Source organism: Copadichromis virginalis, linkage group LG18 (genome assembly GCF_057382275.1).
Source record: "Copadichromis virginalis isolate Kocher_CV1m ecotype Utaka linkage group LG18, C_Virginalis_male_GT1.1, whole genome shotgun sequence".
NCBI classification, from domain to species: Eukaryota; Metazoa; Chordata; class Actinopteri; order Cichliformes; family Cichlidae; genus Copadichromis; species Copadichromis virginalis.
The window spans coordinates 24,154,922-24,177,452 of record NC_140635.1 but is presented as its reverse complement, the minus strand read 5'-3'; the positions used below and the strand labels follow the sequence as shown (position 1 = coordinate 24,177,452).

Sequence of the window (22,531 nt, the reverse complement as noted above, 5' to 3'; positions counted from 1 at the left end):
GTTTTCATTTGATGTTATTTTAGGCTGTCTGAATTCTATTGTACCAGTTTCCTTTTCTCATTGTTTGAAATAAGGATGTGCTTCTTTGTGGGAACAGCAGATTTTGTAACAGGAGCAGGTTTGGTTTTTCAATGCAGGTTATATACAATGCCAAAGAATCCAGTTAACATGGAAAATACTGAAAGACAAATGATGGCTCATGATCCAGAAATGCTTTGGCCAACAATTTTAATACATTTTTACTGCCTTGCTCTTTCTCTACATACAGGACATAAAACAAAATTGCCCCAAACAGCAAAATAACACGATTAAAAACACTTCCTGTTAAAACATTTACATGCCTCTTATTAATAGTGGCTATTATTGGCTTGGCTTGCCACTCGAGCCTCCACCACCTTGTAGGTGGATTTGCTCTTAATGAGAAGTTCACTGATTTTATTTTTTTTTTTAATGGAAAAGCTTCCAGAAGAAACAAAGCGAGGCTTCCCAAAACTAGCTCAGCACCAAAGACTAGGCTGGATTTCCTCAAGGAATAATGCAGGGTGAGTACTCAAGTCCTGTTCAGCTGTTTCCCTCAAGTTCCAATTAAGATTTCACCCACAACAAGCCTAGAGCATATCAATCGACATCTGTCAACATTTATATTAGCGTCATCTTAACAGTATTGCGTTACATCTTCAGATATCCTGTGATGTTTCAGTCACAGTTACAGAGGAGGGGAGGGAAAAAAAAAAAAAAACATGATTTATCCCCAAAGATACAGGACATAACACACACAGAGGCTGGACTTAAATATTTGAGCAAGTCACATTGCTTCAGTGCAGGGACAATGGCTCTGTTTAGAAAGGAAACCTTATGCCCATACTTTGTGCTCGTCTTCGGAAACAATCAGTTCAGGGAGGGAGGTAGCTACATAAGTGTGGTGCACACAAGCCCAGCCTTAAGTTTTAATGATTTGCTGTGTTAGTGTGCTTCCCATTAGGAGGCTTTATTCAGCAAAGAAACCTGTTTTGTGCTTATGAATACTTATTTGTAAAGATGGGCAACCAGACTGTTGTGTATTTTACTTTTTCCACCGCTGCTCATGTTGATTATCTGCTCAAAATGAAGCAGCACAGGTGAAAAACAAAATCTACAAAAATAAGCATTTAAGTATCTACATCAACATCTAAACTGTTGCTGTTCCTCTGTTTACGCCACTGAAAGGCGTCTAGTCCCAAACTAGTCTTTCAAAGACCGATTTCCCGTCTGCAGACACGATTTAAAAGCAAATTTATTACTATATGCATTAAAGTCGTAGCTTACACCAGATCTGTAAACAGGTGGCAAATATTGACAGAACACGTTTCAAACATGCCAATTTAAGAGCTTTGACACACGAACATGCGCATACACTGACAAAAACAGGCCCAATTGCAGGCAGGCAGGCAGGCAGGCGCGCACACACACGCACACACACACACACACACACACACACACACACTGGAAAAACGCTGCTGTTTAGTAGAACAAGTGTACTCTCAGATTCAGCTCACACAGGATCTGGAGTTTCCTGGTTATTTTAACAATGAGAAATAAAAAAGAGCCAGGTCTTTGTTTTGTTAGTATGAGCAGAATATAAATTGCCCCGTTGCATGAGCCAGGGCACGTAAAACTTCAATTAATTGACCTGCTCTGACAACCTGCAGCCCGAGATACCCAACAGTGTCTTCGTGATTCCTCGGCTGACCTTTCCAACACCGAATTTGGTGTCAAAGCCATGGCGGGGGGACCCACTCCTAATGCAATACAATGCTAACCTTAATAATACCGTGGTAGACGAGTGCACCGCGTGAAATATCTGTGACAGTGAGTGACTAAAAAAACAACACAAAAAAACCCCCAACGCAAACAAAGTGAAAGATAAATGAAACTTACCTGTAAAGAACTCAAGTGACTACAGCCATAATTTTAACTGATCCTTACACAGGAACAAATAGGATAAAATTGGCCGTTTAAAAAAAAACAAACCTGGCTGTTTTAATGACAGTGAAGTCCTAAAGGTCAAAGTAAAACCATAAAACAAAAAGACATTTAAAGCAGGAGCTCAATGAAATTCACGCTACTCGACAGTGCTACCAGTTTAGTAGAGCTGACTGCGACCTGACAGCAGAGAGCGCGAACGAAGTCTAGTTCTCGTCGTCTTCGTCGTCGTCGTCCTCGCTGATGAGGTATCCGCGGGCCCCACTGTGATGGGGAGGTGAGGGGGGCGGGGAGGTCTTGGAGAAGAAGGGGAGACGGAAGGTGGGAGAGGGAGAGCGCTCCTCGCGGGTGGGGCTGCTGCTGGGGCTTTGTCTGGGACTGATGGCCTGCAACATGCGGCCACGTCCTTCCTTCAGCATGTGTTTCTGTGGAGGCGAGACAAAGGCGGGAACAGATGAGCTGGTGATCAAATCAGCTGAATGCAGGAATAATGTGCTGTGCCGTGTGATTTTAAGTCAGTGTGACTTTTCTACATACAGTGGTAACAAAAACACAGAGTACACATGGTCCAGCTGACGGCTTTTTTCATTGTTACAAGTTTATATCTCTGCTTTAAATCCCAGACACTATCAAAAAACACTAAGACTGCATTTCATTTCTACAGTACCATCATGTCACATATGGGACGACGTGTGTTTTGGGACTCCGACCTGATATCAGAACTATGAGCTGAAAACTTAGATTTAAAAGTCCCAGGCAAGATCTTGGCCGAGACAAGTGAAAATAAGTTTGGATCTTTGCCTGCCTGTGAGTTCAAACAACTGAAGGACAAAATTAAATGTTCCGATTTGTAGATCACACATATTATGCACAATGGAATTAACCGACTGAGCTAATAACCTAAAATAAAGATAAAAGACATCAATGACTTAACCATCCCCTGGTAACCTCTAGTCGCTAAGGAAAAATGTGTAATCCCGACCAGTTGGCAACTGATGTTGGTGATGCATAAGATGAGCCCTATTGTTCATAGTATTCAGAGAGTATTTACATTTATTTATTAAAATACTGATATTTTGTGTCCCTGTATCAAAACAATACCACGTCACTGTGAGCGGCTGCACAGCAGACACTTGCAAAAGTTGCATTTTCCCCTCACATTGGTGGTTCCTACATTGTCAGTAACTGGTCTACAGTCCTGTGTGACTGAAGCCTACTATCACAAAGTCATGTTATTTTAGTCTTCACCATTTCTACCGTGTTTATGCTTTGTTCATTTACACCAACAATACTCTCACCTCGCAGATGTGTGCATCACTGGCTATAAAGCCTTTCTTTCAAGTGAAAAAGTCTCCCAGACGTTTAACATTGCCAAAAAGCACATGTTTCCAATCAAATTCCTCATTAAATAGTGTTTAAAGACCAAACAAAACCAGCATCCTCACCAAGGCTCCCTCAGGGCCAAACATCTGCAGGAAGTTTCCAATAAACTCCCTGGACTTCTCTTCCCATTTCTGAATCAGGTCGATGCTCTTCTCCTCCACCTTCTGGACAAACTCCTTGCTCTTCTCCTCTACGTCACGCACCTTCTTCTTCACCTTGTCCACGCGTTCCTGGAGATGGTACTTCTTCTCCTGTTAAGGGTGCACGTGACAAAGGAGACAGGTTAACGAACACATCCACTGTCTGTTTAACGTCCGGTTAGAGCAAAGCAAAGTTTCGTACATTGATGAAGCTGACGTTGAGCTCCTTGGCTGTGTACCCTCGCTGCAGGTTGCGCCTGACATATACATCATAGTCGCGGACTATGCGAGTGATGATGTCAGAGGTAGAGATGCCCTCTGTCCGCTGGGTGGGTGCAAACATACCTAAAGAAAGCAGAAAAAGCTGTAGCGATAAGAGTTTCTGGACTTATCCAATTTGATCCTTGTTGACTGCATACCACATTCCTAATCTCCATTATGCTGTTGCTCACCAGCTTCTTTAATGTGCTTGTAAACATCATCACTGCCCGCTGAGGAGTATGGGATGTCGTCGTGGGCCACGAAGTCAATCTGGAGAGGTCATTACAAGCAACACAGATAAACAAAGGGGAGATTCAGATCTACAAGCTGTACAAAAATAAAACAAACAAAACAGTAGGGAAAAAGTTAGCACTATAAAAATGTCTACAGTCTAACTCCAAGTTCTGAGTGAAGGGACTGAAAGTTTCTAGTCGTGGTTTTTAATTCTGTGTCATGTACTCACACGATGTTTTGCAAGAAACTCCGGCGTTAACGTCCAGGGGGCGTTTCGCACTACTTCATCCACATAGCGGCAATGTCTGATAGCATCATATCGCTCATCCTCGTTCATCACTGTGAAGCCCTTGTACTTGTGAGTCAGGTCATCGCTGCACACTGACAGGAAATATTTAAAGAAGTGAAAATTTAAAGTTTCTCCACAAAAAAAAGAGGCTTTGAAAAACTGATTTAAACAGAAGGGAAAGCCATAGAGACAGAAAATACTCAAACACTTCAGCTGAGGGATTTACTGTGACTCAAGTTCAAGGAGCATCATGTAACAATCTCTGATTGCATTGCCATTAAAAACACCACCGCACTGTTTGTTCTTATTTTATTAGACAGTTGGGAACAGAATGTGACGTACGCTCACAGAGCATAAAAACGAAACGCTGAAAGAATATCCAGCTGTTGAACAACATCCAGCAGCTGAGAGCAGCAACACACACTCAAGCTTACCTCTAGGGTTGCCAACTCCCTGAAAAATAAATAAGGGACACCTCGTGGCCAGGACCGGGCGACCCAGTTGTCTTCACCCTTCCCAGTGTGGTGAATTTTCTAGCTCTTTTTTTGTGTGTGAAATTATTTTTTTAACCATTTGACTTGAAGTTGATTTAAGTAGATGCATATTCTATTCTTTGTGATATCAACACATGTGAAACAAATGATCATTTAGCTATTTATTTTTAGCTCAAAATGACAACATTAACACAATAAAACAGGTCTCTTTCTTAAACAGAAGCCTGTCATGCTTAACTTTTGAGAATATAAGTAAATCTTTCTTTAAAAGAACTCTGTCCTGCTTAACTTAAAATAATAGAAAACAATAGAAAGAAAAATATTCTTGTAACAGTGCCAAGCTGGTCAAGAAGGCTCACCAGCGCCTCTTCTTCTTGAGGACTCTGAGGAAGAACCACCTGTCCTCAGACATCCTGGTGAACTTCTATCGCTGCACCATCGAGAGCATCCTGACCAACTGTATAACAGTCTGGTACGGGAACTGCTCTGCCTCGGACCGGAAGGCGTTGCAGAGGGTCGTGAAAACTGCCCAGCGCATCGCCGGAGCACCACTTCCTGCCATAAAAGACATCTACAGGAAGCGGTGTCTGAAAAGGGCTGGGAAAATCATCAAAGACCCCAGTCACCCATCACATGGACTCTTCACCCTCCTGCCCTCTGGGAGGCGCCACAGGAGCCTCCGGACTAAGACCACCAGGTACCGGAACAGCTTCTTCCCCACAGCTGTCAGACTCCTGAACTCTGCCTCCTGACATCTGACCCACGTTAACTCATGGACTGAACATACACACACCCACAATGGACAACTGTACCCTCAAACACAATAATAACATGGAGTGAACCACCACTCACAACCACTAGCACTTTATATAGCCTCTGTAGAAACTATCTACACCCTCACTTATCTTAACTGCACTACTGTATAGCTCTGTGTAAATAATCATTCTGTACATACGATAATCTTTAATCCTACAACTGTTTACAACTTGCATAGTTCCCATTTCTGTATAGCTGTATATCTCGGATTCTGTAAAGTTATTTATTTCATATTCTGTATAGTTTTTCATATTTATATCCTGTTCATAGCCTGTACATACTTATAGTTATAGAATATTCACAACATACTTCATACCGTGTACATTATAACATACCATAATAGACCCATTTCTGTAATATACTCACATATCTATATTATTGCTAATATATATTGTAATATATCTATATCACTAAAGCACTTCTGGATGGATGCAAACTGCATTTCGTTGCCCTGTACCTGTGCATGTGCAATGACAATAAAGTTGAATTCTATTCTATTCTATTTAGTGCATTTAGTACAATTGGCTTCAGTTGAGGTATTATTTCAGCTTTTCTAATGCTAATCAGCTGCTCCTGTTTGTAAACCCACTTGTTCCCATGATTACGCATCATAACTCATCATCATTATTCACCTATGTATTACTTTTATGTATTAGTCATCTATTTGTTGTAATCATCTATCCTTGCAGTTGTTTATTACACAAAATAAATTATATTATCACACTTCTGGCCACATAGCGCTGATATTCACTGCACATGCCCACATTAACTTTTTCCAGCCAGGTGTTTTCCTTTTCCCATTCTTCCCTTTCTCTGAGGGAAACAAACATTGCTGCTCTAATGCTGGGCTCACACTGTGCGGTTTTAGGCCCATTTTGAGCCGATTTTTGAGTGATCGGACCGATTTTGGCCTTCATTGTGCGTCATGTAGTATACGTTGGGTAACGAGAAGTGATTAACACCTCACGACCAGTTCCCGATTATCAATCGCTCGTGAGGGTGTCACCGCAGCTGCTCGCGCGCAAACATGTAAACGTCGGTGAAAAAGACGGAGCAGCACAGCGGTGCAGCGTGTGATCTGGACACAAGCGATGGAGGCACAACTTGTAGAACTTTGGAAAGCTCATCCGAGCCTTTTCGATGTGGCCTCACAAAATTATCACGACCACAACAACCGTGAAAATAGTTGGATTTACACTGCTGCTTAATCACAGCTGCCTGATCAATGTTTTTCATTAGCAATTTAGCAAAGTTGATGGTGGTGGTGTGTCTGTGTGAGTGAAAGACAGAGAGAGCGAGCGACAGATTTTCTGTTATAACCTTCATTTTATGGCGGGGGTAACTACTTTGGCACAACAGCGGCACAGTGTGAGCACTCAGGTCGCATCAGAGCATCGGGCGGTACAGTGTGAGAGTACATCGTGACCTATGAACTTCTAACCCCTGTGAGTCAATCGTGCAGTTTGAGCAGGAGCTGAATAACGTGACTGAAAAAAATCGCACAGTGTCTGCCCAGCTTTAGGTGTACTGTCGTCCGAGACTTGCACCGCAGTGTCGGCGTTTGTTTCCCTGTTGGCCATGCTTCTTGTTGTGGTCACCTGTTGTCTTCCGGTATTTTCTCCGAAAGCGACCTTTCCTCGACCAATGAGATGAGCGGTAATCTGAATTGTCATACTCGAATTGTCATAAGTGTGCTGTCAGCTCATTGGTCACAAAGCAGGAGAGGGGCTGGGAATTATGTTTTCAAACAAGGCGTTAATTCCATAAACATTTATAGACTACTTTTGATTCTCACTGTATTACGGGACAAAGTGCGTCCCTTATTAGCTCAATACGGGACGTGTACTTTTGTTTCGAAATACGGGACGATTCCGTATTTTAAGGGACGGTTGGCAACCCTACTTACCTCCAACAATGAGATGTGTATTTGGGAAGAGGCATTTAGCCTGCATGAGGGCTCTGGCGTGACCTGAGTGGAAAAGATCAAAGATGCCATCTGCATAGACCCTCACAGGTCTTTCAGCTGGACGAACAAATGAGATAAGATATTAGGAGGTGGACAGAGAGAATCAAATGGTTTCATTTTGACCACATCTGTGAATTTACTTAAGACTGTGGCACCAGAGAGGCAATCAAAGTGTGAGAGATTTAAGCTTTCAGACTCACGTGGTGTTCCCCTCTTGGCCTCTTCCATGCTGACTCTTTTGTAAGCTTTACTATCAGCTGGCTCTAGCTCATCTGCAAAGGGTACAGGGTGCCTGAGCCCCTGAAAGAGACATTGGAGGAGAATGAGATGATATAAAGGATGAATTGTGCATTTTTGTTTTTTATTTAAATGAATTTCCTCACAAATACTAGAAAAACTGTCGTCATATCTTTAAAATGATGTAATTGCTCTTTCCTGGACTCTTACAGCATAAACTGATGTGGACATCAAGGGTGAACGGATGACATTTCCTCAGCAAACATCAGCTGATATCTCACACTGCAGTATTATTGCTTGGGGCTCTTTGCATTGGTGTGCACTTTGTACAGCATTACGCACAAAGATTGCACAGCAAATACGGTGCTGTTAAAGCACAAAGACTCACCACAGTACACCTGGGGATTTTCCCAAACCGTTCACCCTCCTCGGCCTCCCCATTGGAGCCATCTCTTCTTCTCTTTCTTGACAGCAGCAGTGTGCTGGAGCTTTGGGCCTCCATCTGGGTCAAAGGTTAAGACAAGTGCAATTTAAACACCCCACACTTCACATTCAACTCTTTTCCATGTCCTAGGTTAATTAGTAACTAGAGCAGGGCGATATGACCAAAAATATTTATCACGATATACATTTGAAAATTTGCAATAACGATATAACTGACGATAATTGACGCTAGACAAAATACTTTACAACTCCTTAACTTTATTAGTGCAAAAAAAAAAAACAACCCATCAATGTTTTTTCACTTAAACAAGCAGCTTTTTTTAAGTGCATTAAAGTTATATAAAAAATTAACAGTGCAAATGCAAATTCCTTGCTGACAGCTTAACCAAAAGGCATTTCCAGTGGAAATTGGCCGACATATCCTGAGCATAACCATGTATAATATCCAAAAAACTTAAAACGAGTGTTATACACACAATACGTTAATATTATGTTGAAGCAAAGTACGTATCACTCGGCGAGGCGCCTGACTACGGTAGCCGTAATGCTCCGACAATCATCGAGCATTGCACCTTCATAGCTTAGCAAAGTCGTACTGAAACATTTGACAGATTTTCGAGCGCCGTGTACCACATAAAATCGTTTCGAGGTCAGTAAACACAACCAGAATTCATACAGAAGGCACACGGGATTATAAAGGGCACTGTCGATTTTCAGAAAAATCAAAGGATTGATTGAGTGTGCTGTATTTTCCAAAAAACACGGTAATAACGACGGCCCGCTAGCATGCGCTACCAAAAATAGTGCTTTGTTGTGTATCTGACGGATGAAAGCTAAGCCAGTTCCACACCACTGAAGTTGCAGCATTTTTACAAACCAATTCTGGTTCATCAGTTTCATTTAACGATCCACTTTCGCCCTTCTCATTCTGCATCGCCGCCATGTGCGTATGTAAACAAAGGCACTGCGCATGCGCGTTTTACCCATATTCTATCGCGATATTTGATTTTCTTATCGTTGCCCAACATTACACCGGTATTACCGTGAACGTTATGATATAGCCCAGCCCTATTAGTAACACTTTATGTTGGGGGTAGGAACTGTATTACATAATTAAAGCACACAAGCACACTCAAAATATAATATACATCACGGACAGACTGTAAATTTATACAGCTGTCGTGTTATGACAGGTGATATATGCCGAGTCACCTTTGACCCAGAAACCGGGAGAACACAGTATGAACCACCATGACAGATTCTCACGTCCATAGAGATACAGGTCAAGTGAAAATCAAGCAAACACCACCTGTTCCAACATACCATAGTTAATTCCTAAACATACAGAACATTAACCCCATTCAGCCTTTACATCTGATGCCTCGTGTGAGACCAAGTTAGCCTCGCATGTGGGAACATTAAACCCAGCCCCGTTTCTCCAGTGTCAGCAGGTCACCACAAGTAGGCGTATTTTTATACTCTATGCTGATAGACTTCAGCTGACTTTGTGATACACATAAGAGCCTGCTGGATGCCTTTCCACAACTTTATGGCACAGCCTGAGATATTTGGAGGAAGCTATAAAGGAATACTTCTTGCAAAGATGAATAATCCCCTCATGAGACTTCGGTCGGCTTCTCTTATCAAACCAACAAGCTCACATTATAAAAGTTATTAAACATTAGAAATGCTTGCTTTCAAAAATGATTAACGAATAATCCATAGCCAAAATGACAACCGAATACGTGTATGTTCATTAATCAACCATGCAGAAGAGAACAAATATGGGAAGGTCTTGTGTTTGTATCTTGTTTGCAGTGTGTCTGTGCCCTTGTAACAAAAAAAAGAGACTCTTTAGCATCACATGACATTTAGCTTCACGACTCATTCAAAACAAAGACGTTCCAACCACCCCGACAGTCAGAATATGGAAAAAAGTCAAGTCTATAATCTAAGTGTGCTAGTGTTATGGGTGGAAGCTCTGCCTCATTCCACACATTCCATCAAACCACACATCATTAAAGTGGATATTCAGATTTTATGATTAACCGTGGCACTTCCTTAAAGGAGACATACTCAGATATCCAGCTCCATATTATTATTAAACTAGAGTAGATGTGCATTGTTTATAGTTTAGGATAATCCCAATTTATCCTTTTACTTAACACTAGTTGTGTCTTAAACAAGTTTTTATCTGTTCTCCCTTTATGACCACTTTTATGTCAAATTCATCTAACAAATTCATGCAGACAACACCAAAACTTAAAAAACCTGATGCTTTATTGCATATATTTATTTCACCCGTCATATTTCACACACTGTTCAAGTACATATCATGTTTTCGCTGTTTTGTTTTTACAGTTGTGTGTACTTTTCTTTTTAAGTTTTAATAGTGATCTATTTTGCTGTGTCATGAAAAGCACTTCACAACTATGTTTTTGGAAAGTGATATATGAATAAAGTTCAACATTGGTATCCAGATTTGAGAGCATTAACAACTGACCTAATTATCTGAAAGTTTTACAATAAATTTAGAAGAAATGGAAAAGCAAAAGAAAAGGTTTCTTTTAACTTGCGATTAGGTCATAATAGCCCCCGGCTGGACATCTGCTGCTGTGTCAGTTATGAAACTGTGACTCAGTACAATGAGTGAAGGACATGGCAGCTCAACATTCCTGGTGGTGACAGCTACCTGATCCAACACTGGGCACTTGCACAAACGCCCCCCTCCTGCCAGCTGAACACTGGGACTGAGAAGTCCTACAGGGCTCCCACACAGTGACAGAGAAGATTTAGATGAAGAGCGCATGTCATCGTCACTGAAACTGACTGCTATAATAAGAACGCAACAAAGGGACCAGTGCCAAACACTGTGTGAATAAGTGCTGTGCAAATGAGGTACACGATCAAACCTGTAAAACGATTAAATAACACAATGCTTCTCAGCAAATCCAAGAAAACAATATAATGTATTAAACTTGTAGTGATTACCTTAACCCTATAAGTTTAGCCTTCTAGCCTTTTATTTATTTAAACTTTATTCAAATTGTATTTTATTGCTTTGTCCAGCACTTTGGTCAGTGGTTGCTCTTTTTGTAACTGCTTTATAAATACTTGGCTAGCCTAGTACAGAATCATCTTTATTTCTCTTTACGTTCTCAAAGCTAAAAGAGACTTTTCGGTATCTTTCTTAAGCCAACTATCAGGCTTAAACCTGCATATCTTCCAGAAACACATCAAAAACTGAAATGAGACACTGACTGCAGCACTGTTCCACAAATGACTCAAATGATTAATCATTGATTACAGGAAGTTACCTGTTCAAATTCGGGTCAAATCTAAGAATAGTAACTGTGTGCACATCCAACGCTGTCTTCGCTCGTACAGTAAGGTTTAAACACAGAAGTTACTCGGCCCTGGCCCGGCCCGGCTCACTAAAGGTCCTCCGACCACACTTTGAAATCCACACAGCATTTAACACAATGTTCCCAATGTCTAGTATCCCTGGGAAGTTATAATGCTGTTCAGTAAGGCTGCAAACACATGCAAAGTTGACACAGAGAGTGCAACAGGCATCTAACCTCAACTATTGACAGGAGAGACACCAACAGCTGACAAAGGGCTTGGTGATAATAGTTGTGAAGTACAGCAGTAAAAAAAAATTCGCTGTGCCGACTTTTTCGCCTCTCACTGAAATTCCCAACCTCACTAGGCTAAAAATCCCGGCTCGCAACATTAGCTAACGTCAGGTATCTGTTTGAAGTTTCTGCTTGCTTACCTTTCGCTGTTTTTTTTTTTTCGGAATGCTGCCTTGCACGAGTGGGCGGCTTCCTACCCTCGCAGTGCCAGCAGGCTAGCTGGCTGAAAGCAAGAAAGCTAGCTAACGCTGCTAGCCACCCTCAGTTGCTAGTTACCAATCTACCTTTTAAAGTTGGCCGCCTATTAGCTAACTTTAGCCGTTAGCTCGCTAGTTCGCTAGCACAAGTGACAACGGTAAAGATGAACAATCCTGTGCGTCCAACGTCCCAGTATTTTCTGTGTCGCTGTCAAAATACCGCATCAACCAGAAGGACAGACAAATTCTCAGCAGTGACAGCCTGTACTACAAGGCTGACAGGTCAACAACACAGGAACTACAAAACTTGGACATCCTTAAAGGAACTGGTACAACAACGGGCGCTTCCGTGACTGTACTCGACTGCCACCTACTGGAATTATTCTTCTACTTCTTCTTTTTCTGGTGTTTGCCAGCAGCTGGCATCGTTTTGCGTTGCATCGCTCCTTCTATATCTTTAGTTTGTCATTGTCCTTTCGTTCTAAGTCGTCCTAATGAGAAGATCCCTTTCAATAAATAACATTCTCCTTCTCTCTGTTGTGTCCCACACATAAGCATAATGTATAACCCTAAACTTTGCATGTCTCTTATCAGCTCTCTTGCTTTGTAAAACTTCTTGCACAAGATTAAGACATTGCACACGTTCTCTTTCCTGATTACAACAACCAGTAGGATGCTTTCCTGCAGTAAAAAATGTTCAGTGTAAATGACTGCGTCCTGTTCTCAGCCTACAAGCGATCTCTTGTTCTTTCCGATTAGAGTTCCTTCTTCTTATCTCTCCCACCTTCTTCTGTAACTTCAGCTATTTATCTACACATCTCTCCAATGACTTTGACAGTTTTATATGAATGTGTGTTTTCTTTGCTATTCACAAATTAGCAGGCGAACATTTTATTCTTTGTTTTGCTTAAGTGTGATCTGCACTGTCATACTACCCTGGTTATATGCTTACACAATTTCCTACTTACCCTCTTACTCAAGTAAATAAAGCATTGTCACAGTATAAAACCCTCCCAGCAAGATAGGTTACCATGATGAGTCACAAGGACCAGTACATTATACAACACAGACATCACTGGTATTATCTTTAGACCTCGCCTTTTCATTCTCTAACAATATAAATTTATTCTTACATCATGTTGATATGCTTAATTATCAAGACTGTTGCTGGCATGTGACTAATGTGGTAGTGACTGTCTGGATCTATGCAGGGCATACTATGACAATCTAATCAGCTTAGATATTCACTGATTTACTATAGAAAGGCTTAAAAGATCTGTGTACTGAACACAGTCCTATTCTGGTAAGTAATTTATAACCACCACTGAACAGTATTTTTTTAGCTCTATGTGGGCTGAGTAATGGTGACTGTGGGGGGTCATTGGTGCAAGATTTTTTATTTTATTCAACGGTTGCAAATTTCTTCCTGCATCAGAAAATTTGGTAATGATTACAGTCAAGCTGGCCTCAAAGTACGAAAGATATGGCACATTACATTGGGTGCTTTATCCCCATTTATGCCAGGTTTTGGACTAGTGTAGTTGGGGACTGATCCTCTTATGTCCAGTAGAGAGCTCCAGAGACAATGTGTAATTTCCACAATAACCTTAAACACATGATACCTTGAAGAAAGTGCTGAAGTTGTGCAATGAAACTGTTTGACTTGAAGTAAAAGGTACAGAGTGGATTGTGCTGTGTTATACTGCGTGTAAAATCCTTCAAGTAGTGGGAAGAATTAAGGTGCCTAAGGGGCATTAAAGTTAGAGAAAGGGTGGGGGCAGGGCAGGACACTAAGGTGAAGATGGATTAGGCCAGTGACTCTGCAGTAAGCAGCCACTGCTTTTTCTTACATCTGAACCATCTTGTTTAGTTAAAAAATACATGTTTCCTGCCCAGCTTACACCCTCTGCAAAACAGACTGATTTATGTTGCATGGAGCTTTGTCTGAGTGTTCAGGTAGACTCTAAGTATATGATACAATAATGGTACTAGTATGGTACTATTAAAAGGTACTATTATAATAATATAATAGTACCTTTACCCTTGCATTTAGAGCATGATGTTCACCATTGGCCAGATGTCACAAACTGTCAGACTCACTGTCTCCTTCTTGCACCATTTGATCACAAACTTCTCTACTAGTTTGAGGGATAGAATTTACTCTGCTGCTGAAATGACAAACACAGGGCTGGCTGATAGACCCTGAGAAAAATGCAAAGAAAGCACATGAAGGTTGCAATAAAGCAAATACTAATCAATCACTGTAAATTTAAACATCTGTCTCATCTGAGGAGAGCATTTGGCCTATACAAATATGCTACACACTGAAGCCAACAGCCAATCACAAAAACTCTATGGTCACCAAATACCTGCCGCTTTAATATTTTATTCATTTTAATTCTTTATCAAGCCTTTATCAAGGTGGAACCAGGTCTTGTTGGTTCAGTATTCACAGCTGTACTTATGAAGATTAGACAAAAGCTTAGACAAGAACTCTGAGGTTCAGTGGCAGGTGAGCATGTTTGGTTAGTAGTTAATAAGTAAGACTTTGCTTATTTAAAAAATCTATTAGCGCTGGCAGATGATATGTTTTTATAGGGAAGTTTGTTTTTTATAGACTGTAGCACTGTGTGTATCTTTTATGACTTTTATTGTGTTATATGTTCCTGTTTTATAGGCCTTTGTGAATAACAACAGTGATGCATAAAAAATATTTTAAAAAAACTATACCCCTAACCATATAACCATATAAATATAAATAAGAGACGGTTATATGGGGATTCTGCCAGCAGGAGGCGGTAATGCTGTTGCTTTTTAACAGCTTTGTGTCCGAAGAAGAGCTAAGTGCAGCCAAGCGCTGTCTCTTCCAGCATCATCAGTCCCCCCTCCGTCTCCATCATCTCCCTTCACAGTTAACGTCCAACAAACTGGGTTCTGTTGTTGTCTGTCTACGTAAATTTGACTTCTGATAGCAGGTGCGTTATTATACTCTTATAACTATGTAATTAGACACGCGTGCGGGGGCATTAAAGCAGAAAAGCTCGGCCGCTGGTTTGCGGGACGTTTCCGTTAGTCGGTTTATTGTAACAGCGGGCCCGCCGGCTGCCATGGAGATTAGCATGCTAGCACAGCTAGCCGCCTGTGCTGACATCGCAGCTGTTTATTACATTAGAAACGCGTTTGACAAACGGTGGGCTACATGTAAACTCTTAACACACTGAAAAATAATCCAAGTTACGTGACGAGGATTAAGAAAAAAGATGCGCAGCAGCTAATTTTGTGTTTTATTCTGCAGTTATGACATTGGGTGGAGTAGTGATGAGCATCTCGGCTGTGGTCACCAAAGAAATCCATGTCTTTGGATTAGGACACAGTGTGGAGGTTTTGTGTGCAGGTTATTATTTAAAACGCTGCTAGCTCTGACTTTTCACAGGCTTATAAATGAAAACTAAAAAAAAACAACCCATTATTTCTTGGATGAGTTTTGACTGAAGGGATGATAATGCATAATCTGTGCATTTTGTTTTGTTTCTCTATTTATGAAATAGTCACGCTCGACTGTAACATTATGGAGAAAAGAGATAAAGAGAACATTGTTATCAGCAACTGGCGGGTGTTCACATGTTAGCAGTGTGATTGGCCCACGGCTACTTTAAATCTCAGTTCAAACAGCCAAACTGATGCACTCCGTTGTTAAGTTTCTAAGTCAGAGGGGAAGCTTAAATTAACTTAATTTTATTTGTGTAAACAATTGAAGATAGGAGTGCTTTCATTATATTTGTTAACAATATAACTAGCGTGTGCAATACCTGTAATTGGCATGTAATAGTATGATAGGGTTCATGTAAAAAAAATGTTAAGAAACAAAACATGAAAAATTGTTAACAACATGGTTTCTTAAGGCCAGTATAGATATTTGGTGATTTAGAATTCCAAAATTATGATACAATCGCCCAATCTTTTTTCCTTCCATAAACAGGTAACATAGACAGATTTCCCTAAAAATTTCTATGTATAGTTTTTTGTTGTTGTTGTTGTTTTGTTTGTTAATGTACTCCTTTATGCTCGGCATTTATACTGTGCTCAGATCAGCTGGTTGTTGAGACTGCTGGTTTTGTGGCCAACGGAGGAGCTACAGAGTGCCCACTAGTGGACAAACTGTGCAACATCATGAGCTGGTATAAATACTGATACCAGCAAATAGCTAATACTTGCTCATAATATGGACTACCAATAAAACTTCATGAACAAGTTCTTTGAGTGAATGTTTAACAATTTCAGGGAAAATGGATTAAATGTAATTTACAAACACTTTAATTCAATTTTAAAACAAAATGTGTCAGAAAGTTTTGTGTATCAACATACTAGAAAAATAGCAGTAAATCTTCACATTTGAGAGTCTGGAAATTTGGGACAGTTTTAGGATTTCTTTGCTTGAAAAATGACAGGTAGAGTAATTGGCTATTAAAGTAGTTGTTCATATATTTTCCACAAGCTTAGTATCACAATACTAGAATATTTTTTTTCCTGGCTTTTGTCTTCATACTAAGGTCAGAGCTTAGTAGTAACCCCATTCAAACCCCCTTTAAACTAGTGAAGGTCTGCTGTTCACAAGTAGGTAAAACGACTGGACTCATATTTGTGGACCAGTAATTTGTTATGTGGTAACGACCTGCTCCATCTTGCAGCATGTCTGACAAGAGTGAACTCAAGGCTGAGCTGGAAAGGAAGAAACAACGGATCGCCCAGATTCGAGAGGAGAAGAAAAGAAAAGAGGAAGAGAAGAAAAAGAAGGATGTGTGTAATAGCAACTATTACATAAATTTTGTAGAAAGGCAGTGCAGCAGTCAGACTGAGAGACTGAAGTTGTTTGTGTTCCGCGCTTTGTAGGGAGACTCTAAACGTGGAGGTGAGGCAATGGGTGGATCTTCAGCCGGCCATGAAGATTCAGACCTGGAGAGGAAGAGGAGGGAGGCTGAGGCTCTGCTGCAGAGCGTTGGCATCACCCCCGACGTACCCCACGGTAAACGCGTGCTGCCACCATGCTCCTGTTTTTTAACATTCACCTCCACTTATCTGCCATAACTTTGTGCTCATGTGCTTGATGGATTTGCAGCGTTTCCAAAGTTCTCTCTAAGCTCTCTGGTTCTGGCTCGGACTCACACTCATGGCTTTCTCCATAACACAATATGTGGATGTTTTTACATGTTTTGCGCATGACACCTAAAACCTGCCTGCCATTTATTTTCATTCTCTCTTCTCTCCCCTTTTGTCTGTCCTTTTGTGTTTTGTCCTCTTTACTGCATGCATTCACCCACTCATTCACACACTTCTTCTGTACCTCCCTCCCTTCCCTCGTTCACTCACTTACTCACTTGCTGTCTCCCTCACTCGCCCACCTGTCACTCACACTCTGACAAACACACACGTGCACACACACACACTTTCACAGCTCAGCCCCTGAGGGTAGTAACAGAAGATACATGTCTGTTTCACTACCTAGTCCCTGCCCCAATGTCTCCCTCCAACAAATCTGTCGGCAGCGATGCAGGAAGTCAAGATTCTGGCGATGGAAACGCAGGACCAAGGTCAGAGAGAGCGAGAGAGATGGGGATTGGTTGCTTATTCTCATTCTTTCTTATGTGATTTAGTCAGTTAAGTGTGCATTAAGTGCATGCTAAGTGTGTGTGTGGGTGTGTGTATTAACAAGTTTATTCTACTTTGATGAATTCTGACCTGTCTGCTCTTTGCCTTTTCACCAGCACGCTGATGTTTCTTAATTAACACGCACTTTTCTCTGTCTTTCTTGCTTTCCTTTTGCCATATCTCCCATCTTTAACATCTCTTATATGGCTCACCTTTTGTCTGTCTTCTGTGTTTTGTTTCATTCTCCGGTTTTCCTGCTCCTTTCTCTCTCTGTCACTTACTAACGATATCTGGTGGTTTGGCTGTATAAGGACATTGCATTGGGATCCTGACCCCTCTACTCTGCAACTCCACTCCGACTCTGAGCTGATGGGGTACTGCACCTCCTCTCTCCTTTAGCTTGTCTTCCAACTTTATTGTGCTTTTTGTTGTGGTTTCATCTTAGATTTGTCCAAATATGTCCATGCATATATCACTATTTATGTCTGTACATGAAAAAAATTGGCATTCACTTTTGTTTCATACTGCAAACCCGTGCGTGCATCTGCTTATTTCCGCAATGTACGTGCAGACGTGGAGCCGTGAGGCTAGGCATGTCCAAAGTGACCCAGGTGGACTTTCTGCCAAAGGAAATGGTGTCCTACTCCAAAGAAACGCAGACACCCACGGAGGCAATGACACACACCGATCAAAAAGCAGGTAAAGAAACACTTTCCCAAACTTTCACCCCAGCTAAATCAAAAGTGAGTGGTGGGAGAAAAAAAGTAATGTGAATCTGTGTTTTGCAGATGAGGAAGAGGATGAGGAGATAACTGCTCCTCCACCAGCAGAGGACAACCAGGAGGACAAAGATGAGCAGGGTGAACAGCAGCAGGAAGGTAAGGAAAGACATTTGTAGAATGTAAACTTTGTGTGAGCTGGCTGTTAACGCTGCTAATGGAAAAAATACAAAGCCTACTGGACATAACCCTTGAAGCTCTTTTCTGAACTGAGCAGTTTCTGTCATATATCAGGTCTGCTTATAGAACAAAACGACTGAGTTTGCATTAGAAGTTATTGAGGGTGGTCTCTGCTTATGCAGCTATCCCTCGAAAAACCTGGAAATGATCATCAAGCCAAATCTTTGTTGAGATATCATCATGTGTACAGGGAACGTCATCAGATATCGTCCTTATGGGGGGAAAGAGTTAAACTTTTATGGGTTTTAGTGGCTTTTTCTACTCTTTCCAGTATTTCCTAACAAATTTAAAATGGCAAATAAGACATCTGCATTAATGATCAGCATTTACTCCTCTTCCTTTATTTCCGCATAGACGCCCCCAAGGAGCTGACCGAGGAAGAGAAGCTGCAGTTGCTTCACTCGGATGATTTCTTATCATTTTTTGAGCGCGGCAGCAGAATTGTGGAGAGAGCTCTGGCTGAGCATGTGGATGTCTGCTTCGACTACAGCGGCAGAGATCTAGAGGACAAGGAGGGGTGAGGCACATGACAGAAGAAAGTGTCAATGCTGTAAATAGAAATGAAGTGATTTCATTTCCTCGTGTCCCTTTTCAGTGACTTGCAGGCTGGGGCAAAGCTGGTTCTGAACAGACAGTTTGCAGATGAGCGTTGGACTAAAAACAGAGTGGTCACCTGTCTCGACTGGTCTCCTCAGGTAGGAAGGCTCATGTGTCCATAACAGCACCCTCAGCGGGAATTCAGGGTTATTCGGGCACACACGCAGAGGTTCACATCTAACAAGTAACAGCTAACTAAAATTCAGGAACTGTAATTATGTGTATAGTGACTGACTACTAATTAGATTAGTGCTACTGAATGAATCTTACTAGCCACCATTGCTCCCTGTCTGCTCTTACTAATGACTGCTATGTTTCTCTTAGTATCCAGAGCTGCTGGTGGCCTCATATAACAACAATGAGGACGCTCCACATGAGCCTGATGGTGTGGCACTGGTCTGGAACATGAAGTATAAGAAGCCCACCCCTGAATACATCTTCCACTGCCAGGTAAAAGACGCATTTCAAGTACAGAAAGCTTCTCTTCTTTCCACTTGGAATAAGAAATACTTAAAACATTACTGTTGTCTCTCCCCAGTCTGAAGTGATGTCAGCCGGCTTTGCAAAGTTTCACCCCAACCTTGTGGTGGGTGGGACATACTCGGGACAGATAGTATTGTGGGACAACAGGAGCAACAAGCGCACCCCTGTGCAGAGGACTCCCCTGTCTGCAGCTGCACACACAGTAATGCACTGGACCACACAATCTTTCATTGTCTACACACACTTTTCTTTTCCTGCATCTTTTTAATCTATGAACTGTGCACCACTGTGTGCAGCACCCAGTCTACTGCGTGAATGTGGTGGGAACCCAAAATGCCAACAACCTGATCAGCATTTCCACTGATGGCAAGATGTGCTCCTGGAGCCTGGACATGCTCTCCCAGCCACAGGTACACGAGATGTATGGACGCATGTACAGACATGCAGACATAACATCAATGACCTTTTTTGCTGCCACAATGAACACAGACGTAAATATGAGCTGTTTTGTCTGAGACTTTGTGCAAATTCCCTGCAGGACAGTCTGGAGCTGGTGTTCAAACAGAGCAAAGCGGTGGCTGTCACCTCCATGGCGTTTCCTCTGGGTGACGTTAACAATTTTGTGGTAGGGAGCGAAGACGGCTCTGTCTACACCGCCTGTCGCCATGGCAGGTAAGACCCTGTAAAATGCCTGTATTTCTACTATAATAATATATAAAGTCTCTGTACCCATTTAAGTGAGAGTGTTAAAGCTCTCAATGTTGGGGTTAAAAGGTAAGGTAGCAGAGCTGTCCTGTGTGTGTTACAGTAAAGCAGGCATCACTGAAGTGTTTGAAGGCCACCATGGTCCGGTTACTGGACTGAGCTGCCACAGTGCTGGAGGACCTGTCGATTTCTCTCACCTCTTCATCTCGTCCTCGTTTGACTGGACCGTCAAACTCTGGAGCACTAAGGTGAGACTGAATCAGTCACTTTTAGCATGAGTCAAGATTAGAACAGTTTCCAGACATAAATCTATTGTTTCTCTCTGCCACTTCCACCCACGCTTTCCCTTGTAGAGTACCCGTCCACTATACTCTTTTGAGGACAGTTGTGACTACGTCTACGATGCGATGTGGTCTCCAACACACCCTGCCCTGTTTGCTTGTGTGGACCTAGCTGGACGTCTGGACTTGTGGAACCTCAACAATGATACCGAAGTATGCCCAATTTTTTACATGAGTTACAGAATTGACTTCGGATTTGAGAGAGAATCCAAAGCGTACCCGAGCAGGTATGCATCTGCTTCTCGGTAAGCTCTTGTGTGTATTTTAGGTTCCAACTGCTAGTGTGTATGTGGATGGGGCTCCGGCACTGAACCGTGTCAGATGGTCTCACACTGGAAAGGAGATTGCCACTGGGGACTCAGAGGGACAGGTTCAGGTCTATGATGTTGGCGAGGTGAGATGTCAGCTCCTTTTGTGTTTTCATGTAATGCCACAAATCCCCCCCTCAAACCCCTCCGTTTACATGCATCTCTCTTCCTGCAGCAAATCTGTGTTCCCAAAGCGGATGAGTGGACCCGCTTCGTCAGGACGCTGGCTGAGATCAATGAAAACAGAGATGAAGCTGAGGAACTGGCCAATGCATGATGTTGCAAACCCCACCCACCCTCACACACAACCACTCATACAATTCTCTTCAGTCCGCTACACCTATAGTACATTACACAGTACTGCCAGAGGAGCTGCGCTCGCCTCTCTCTGGTTGCCAGCTTCTCCACATTCTACATTTGGCCTGAGGAGATGTGCAGAGCTAGAATGGATAGAAGTGGCAGCTTTAGATGTGTTTTTGAATGTCTCTTTCAGAGTTTTAGAGTACATTTGTAGGAGCAATGAATGTCAGGTGTAGTAGTAGCACAAAAACCAGAGTAAGTTGTTGAAAGCTTAGAGGAATAGAGGAAAGTGATGTTCAGCGTAGATGTGGCTGTCCACTCTGAACTTCTAGCTGTGATAACATCCTCAGGGCTCCAGAAACTGCTCTTCTCCTGAGGCCTCAACAGACTCAGCTCTTTTTTTAAATATGCAAACCTTTGTACTTGCACCTTTTTATTACCATTTGAGTGTTTTTACATGTTTTCCCAGACACGCTTGTGCACAGCTGGCAAACTTTGAAAAGACTGAAAACACCCTTTTATTCTGAGAAGCACTAAAACAGCTAATGCACTCACACACATAGATACCTGGCCTGTGCAGAAGCGTGTCATTCTTACATTTTAACCACTACAATATTTAATATTTATCACGGTGGTTGTACTTATTTAAATATTGTGTGTATTATTTTAAAGACGCTGCTTTGTACTAAAAGTTTGAATTGTACAATCTTGAAATTAGCACTACAAGCTTCTTAATAAGCAAAAATATGCTACTCTACTTTGCTTGAATTTATTGACACTAGTACAGTGAAAAGGGGATGCGTTTTTCCTGTACCAAAGGTTAATGTTATTGGAAACAGTTCCCCGACACATCCTCTTTAAGAGGAGCCAGAAAAACTAAATGAAGTTTTAGATGAAGGCATGAAGCAAAAGTTGGAAACTAACTTAACCACAAAATGGGAGTCCTTTATTTTGCTTTTTGTCCATCCTGTTTTTCATTCCTTCCATGATTGATGGATTCAACATCCTGCCTCACAAAGTTAACATTTAAAACAAAAAACAAAGCTTAAAGCACACTGAAGCAACCACACCTGATGTAAAATAAGACAAGTGCTCTGCTTACACTACTTGTACTGTATTCTTCTCCATTTC

At 41.7% G+C, this 22,531-nt stretch overlaps 2 protein-coding genes across 6 annotated transcripts; one reads left to right on the top strand and one right to left on the bottom strand.

Annotated features, from left to right (window-relative positions):
• Positions 1 to 211: 211 nt before the first annotated feature.
• On the bottom strand, positions 212 to 12,426 carry pcyt1aa (phosphate cytidylyltransferase 1A, choline a). Its single transcript, XM_085440004.1, has 9 exons — positions 12,005 to 12,426; positions 8,171 to 8,284; positions 7,746 to 7,845; positions 7,486 to 7,602; positions 4,210 to 4,361; positions 3,938 to 4,016; positions 3,688 to 3,830; positions 3,408 to 3,596; positions 212 to 2,387 (listed from the first exon to the last, which is right to left on the bottom strand). Exons 2-9 carry the CDS (start codon positions 8,282 to 8,284, stop codon positions 2,169 to 2,171), a joined length of 1,113 nt encoding a protein of 370 aa, XP_085296130.1. The 5' UTR covers positions 12,005 to 12,426; the 3' UTR covers positions 212 to 2,168.
• Positions 12,427 to 14,882: 2,456 nt separating this feature from the next.
• Positions 14,883 to 22,503, top strand: LOC146687914 (dynein, cytoplasmic 1, intermediate chain 2a-like). Of its 5 annotated transcripts, none has more exons than XM_085440363.1 (18): positions 15,130 to 15,251; positions 15,357 to 15,455; positions 16,750 to 16,858; positions 16,952 to 17,084; positions 17,514 to 17,649; positions 18,019 to 18,081; positions 18,279 to 18,406; positions 18,496 to 18,585; positions 19,021 to 19,183; positions 19,262 to 19,361; positions 19,588 to 19,713; positions 19,802 to 19,948; positions 20,043 to 20,156; positions 20,285 to 20,418; positions 20,555 to 20,699; positions 20,805 to 20,945; positions 21,061 to 21,186; positions 21,276 to 22,503. In XM_085440363.1, the coding sequence occupies exons 1-18, from the start codon at positions 15,169 to 15,171 to the stop codon at positions 21,375 to 21,377; spliced, it is 2,139 nt and encodes a 712-aa protein (XP_085296489.1). In that variant the 5' UTR covers positions 15,130 to 15,168; the 3' UTR covers positions 21,378 to 22,503. The 5 variants fall into 5 exon arrangements, with proteins under 5 accessions (XP_085296487.1, XP_085296489.1, XP_085296484.1 ...); XM_085440358.1 differs by having other exon boundaries at positions 15,132 to 15,251; positions 17,565 to 17,649; XM_085440361.1 differs by lacking the exons at positions 15,130 to 15,251; positions 15,357 to 15,455 and adding an exon at positions 14,883 to 15,036.
• Positions 22,504 to 22,531: the final 28 nt, after the last annotated feature.

Excerpts from the sequence above, each read along its gene's own strand:
- pcyt1aa (XM_085440004.1), bottom strand. The coding sequence starts at position 8,284 with ATGGAGGCCCAAAGCTCCAGCACACTGCTGCTGTCAAGAAAGAGAAGA. Across the intron at positions 4,017-4,209 it reads AGTTTCTTGCAAAACATCGT|ATTGACTTCGTGGCCCACGA; the intron begins GTGAGTACATGA and ends TGACCTCTCCAG. Across the intron at positions 2,388-3,407 it reads TTGGCCCTGAGGGAGCCTTG|AAACACATGCTGAAGGAAGG; the intron begins GTGAGGATGCTG and ends TCGCCTCCACAG.
- LOC146687914 (XM_085440363.1), top strand. The coding sequence starts at position 15,169 with ATGGAGATTAGCATGCTAGCACAGCTAGCCGCCTGTGCTGACATCGCA. Across the intron at positions 19,184-19,261 it reads GATCTAGAGGACAAGGAGGG|TGACTTGCAGGCTGGGGCAA; the intron begins GTGAGGCACATG and ends GTCCCTTTTCAG. Across the intron at positions 19,714-19,801 it reads AATACATCTTCCACTGCCAG|TCTGAAGTGATGTCAGCCGG; the intron begins GTAAAAGACGCA and ends GTCTCTCCCCAG.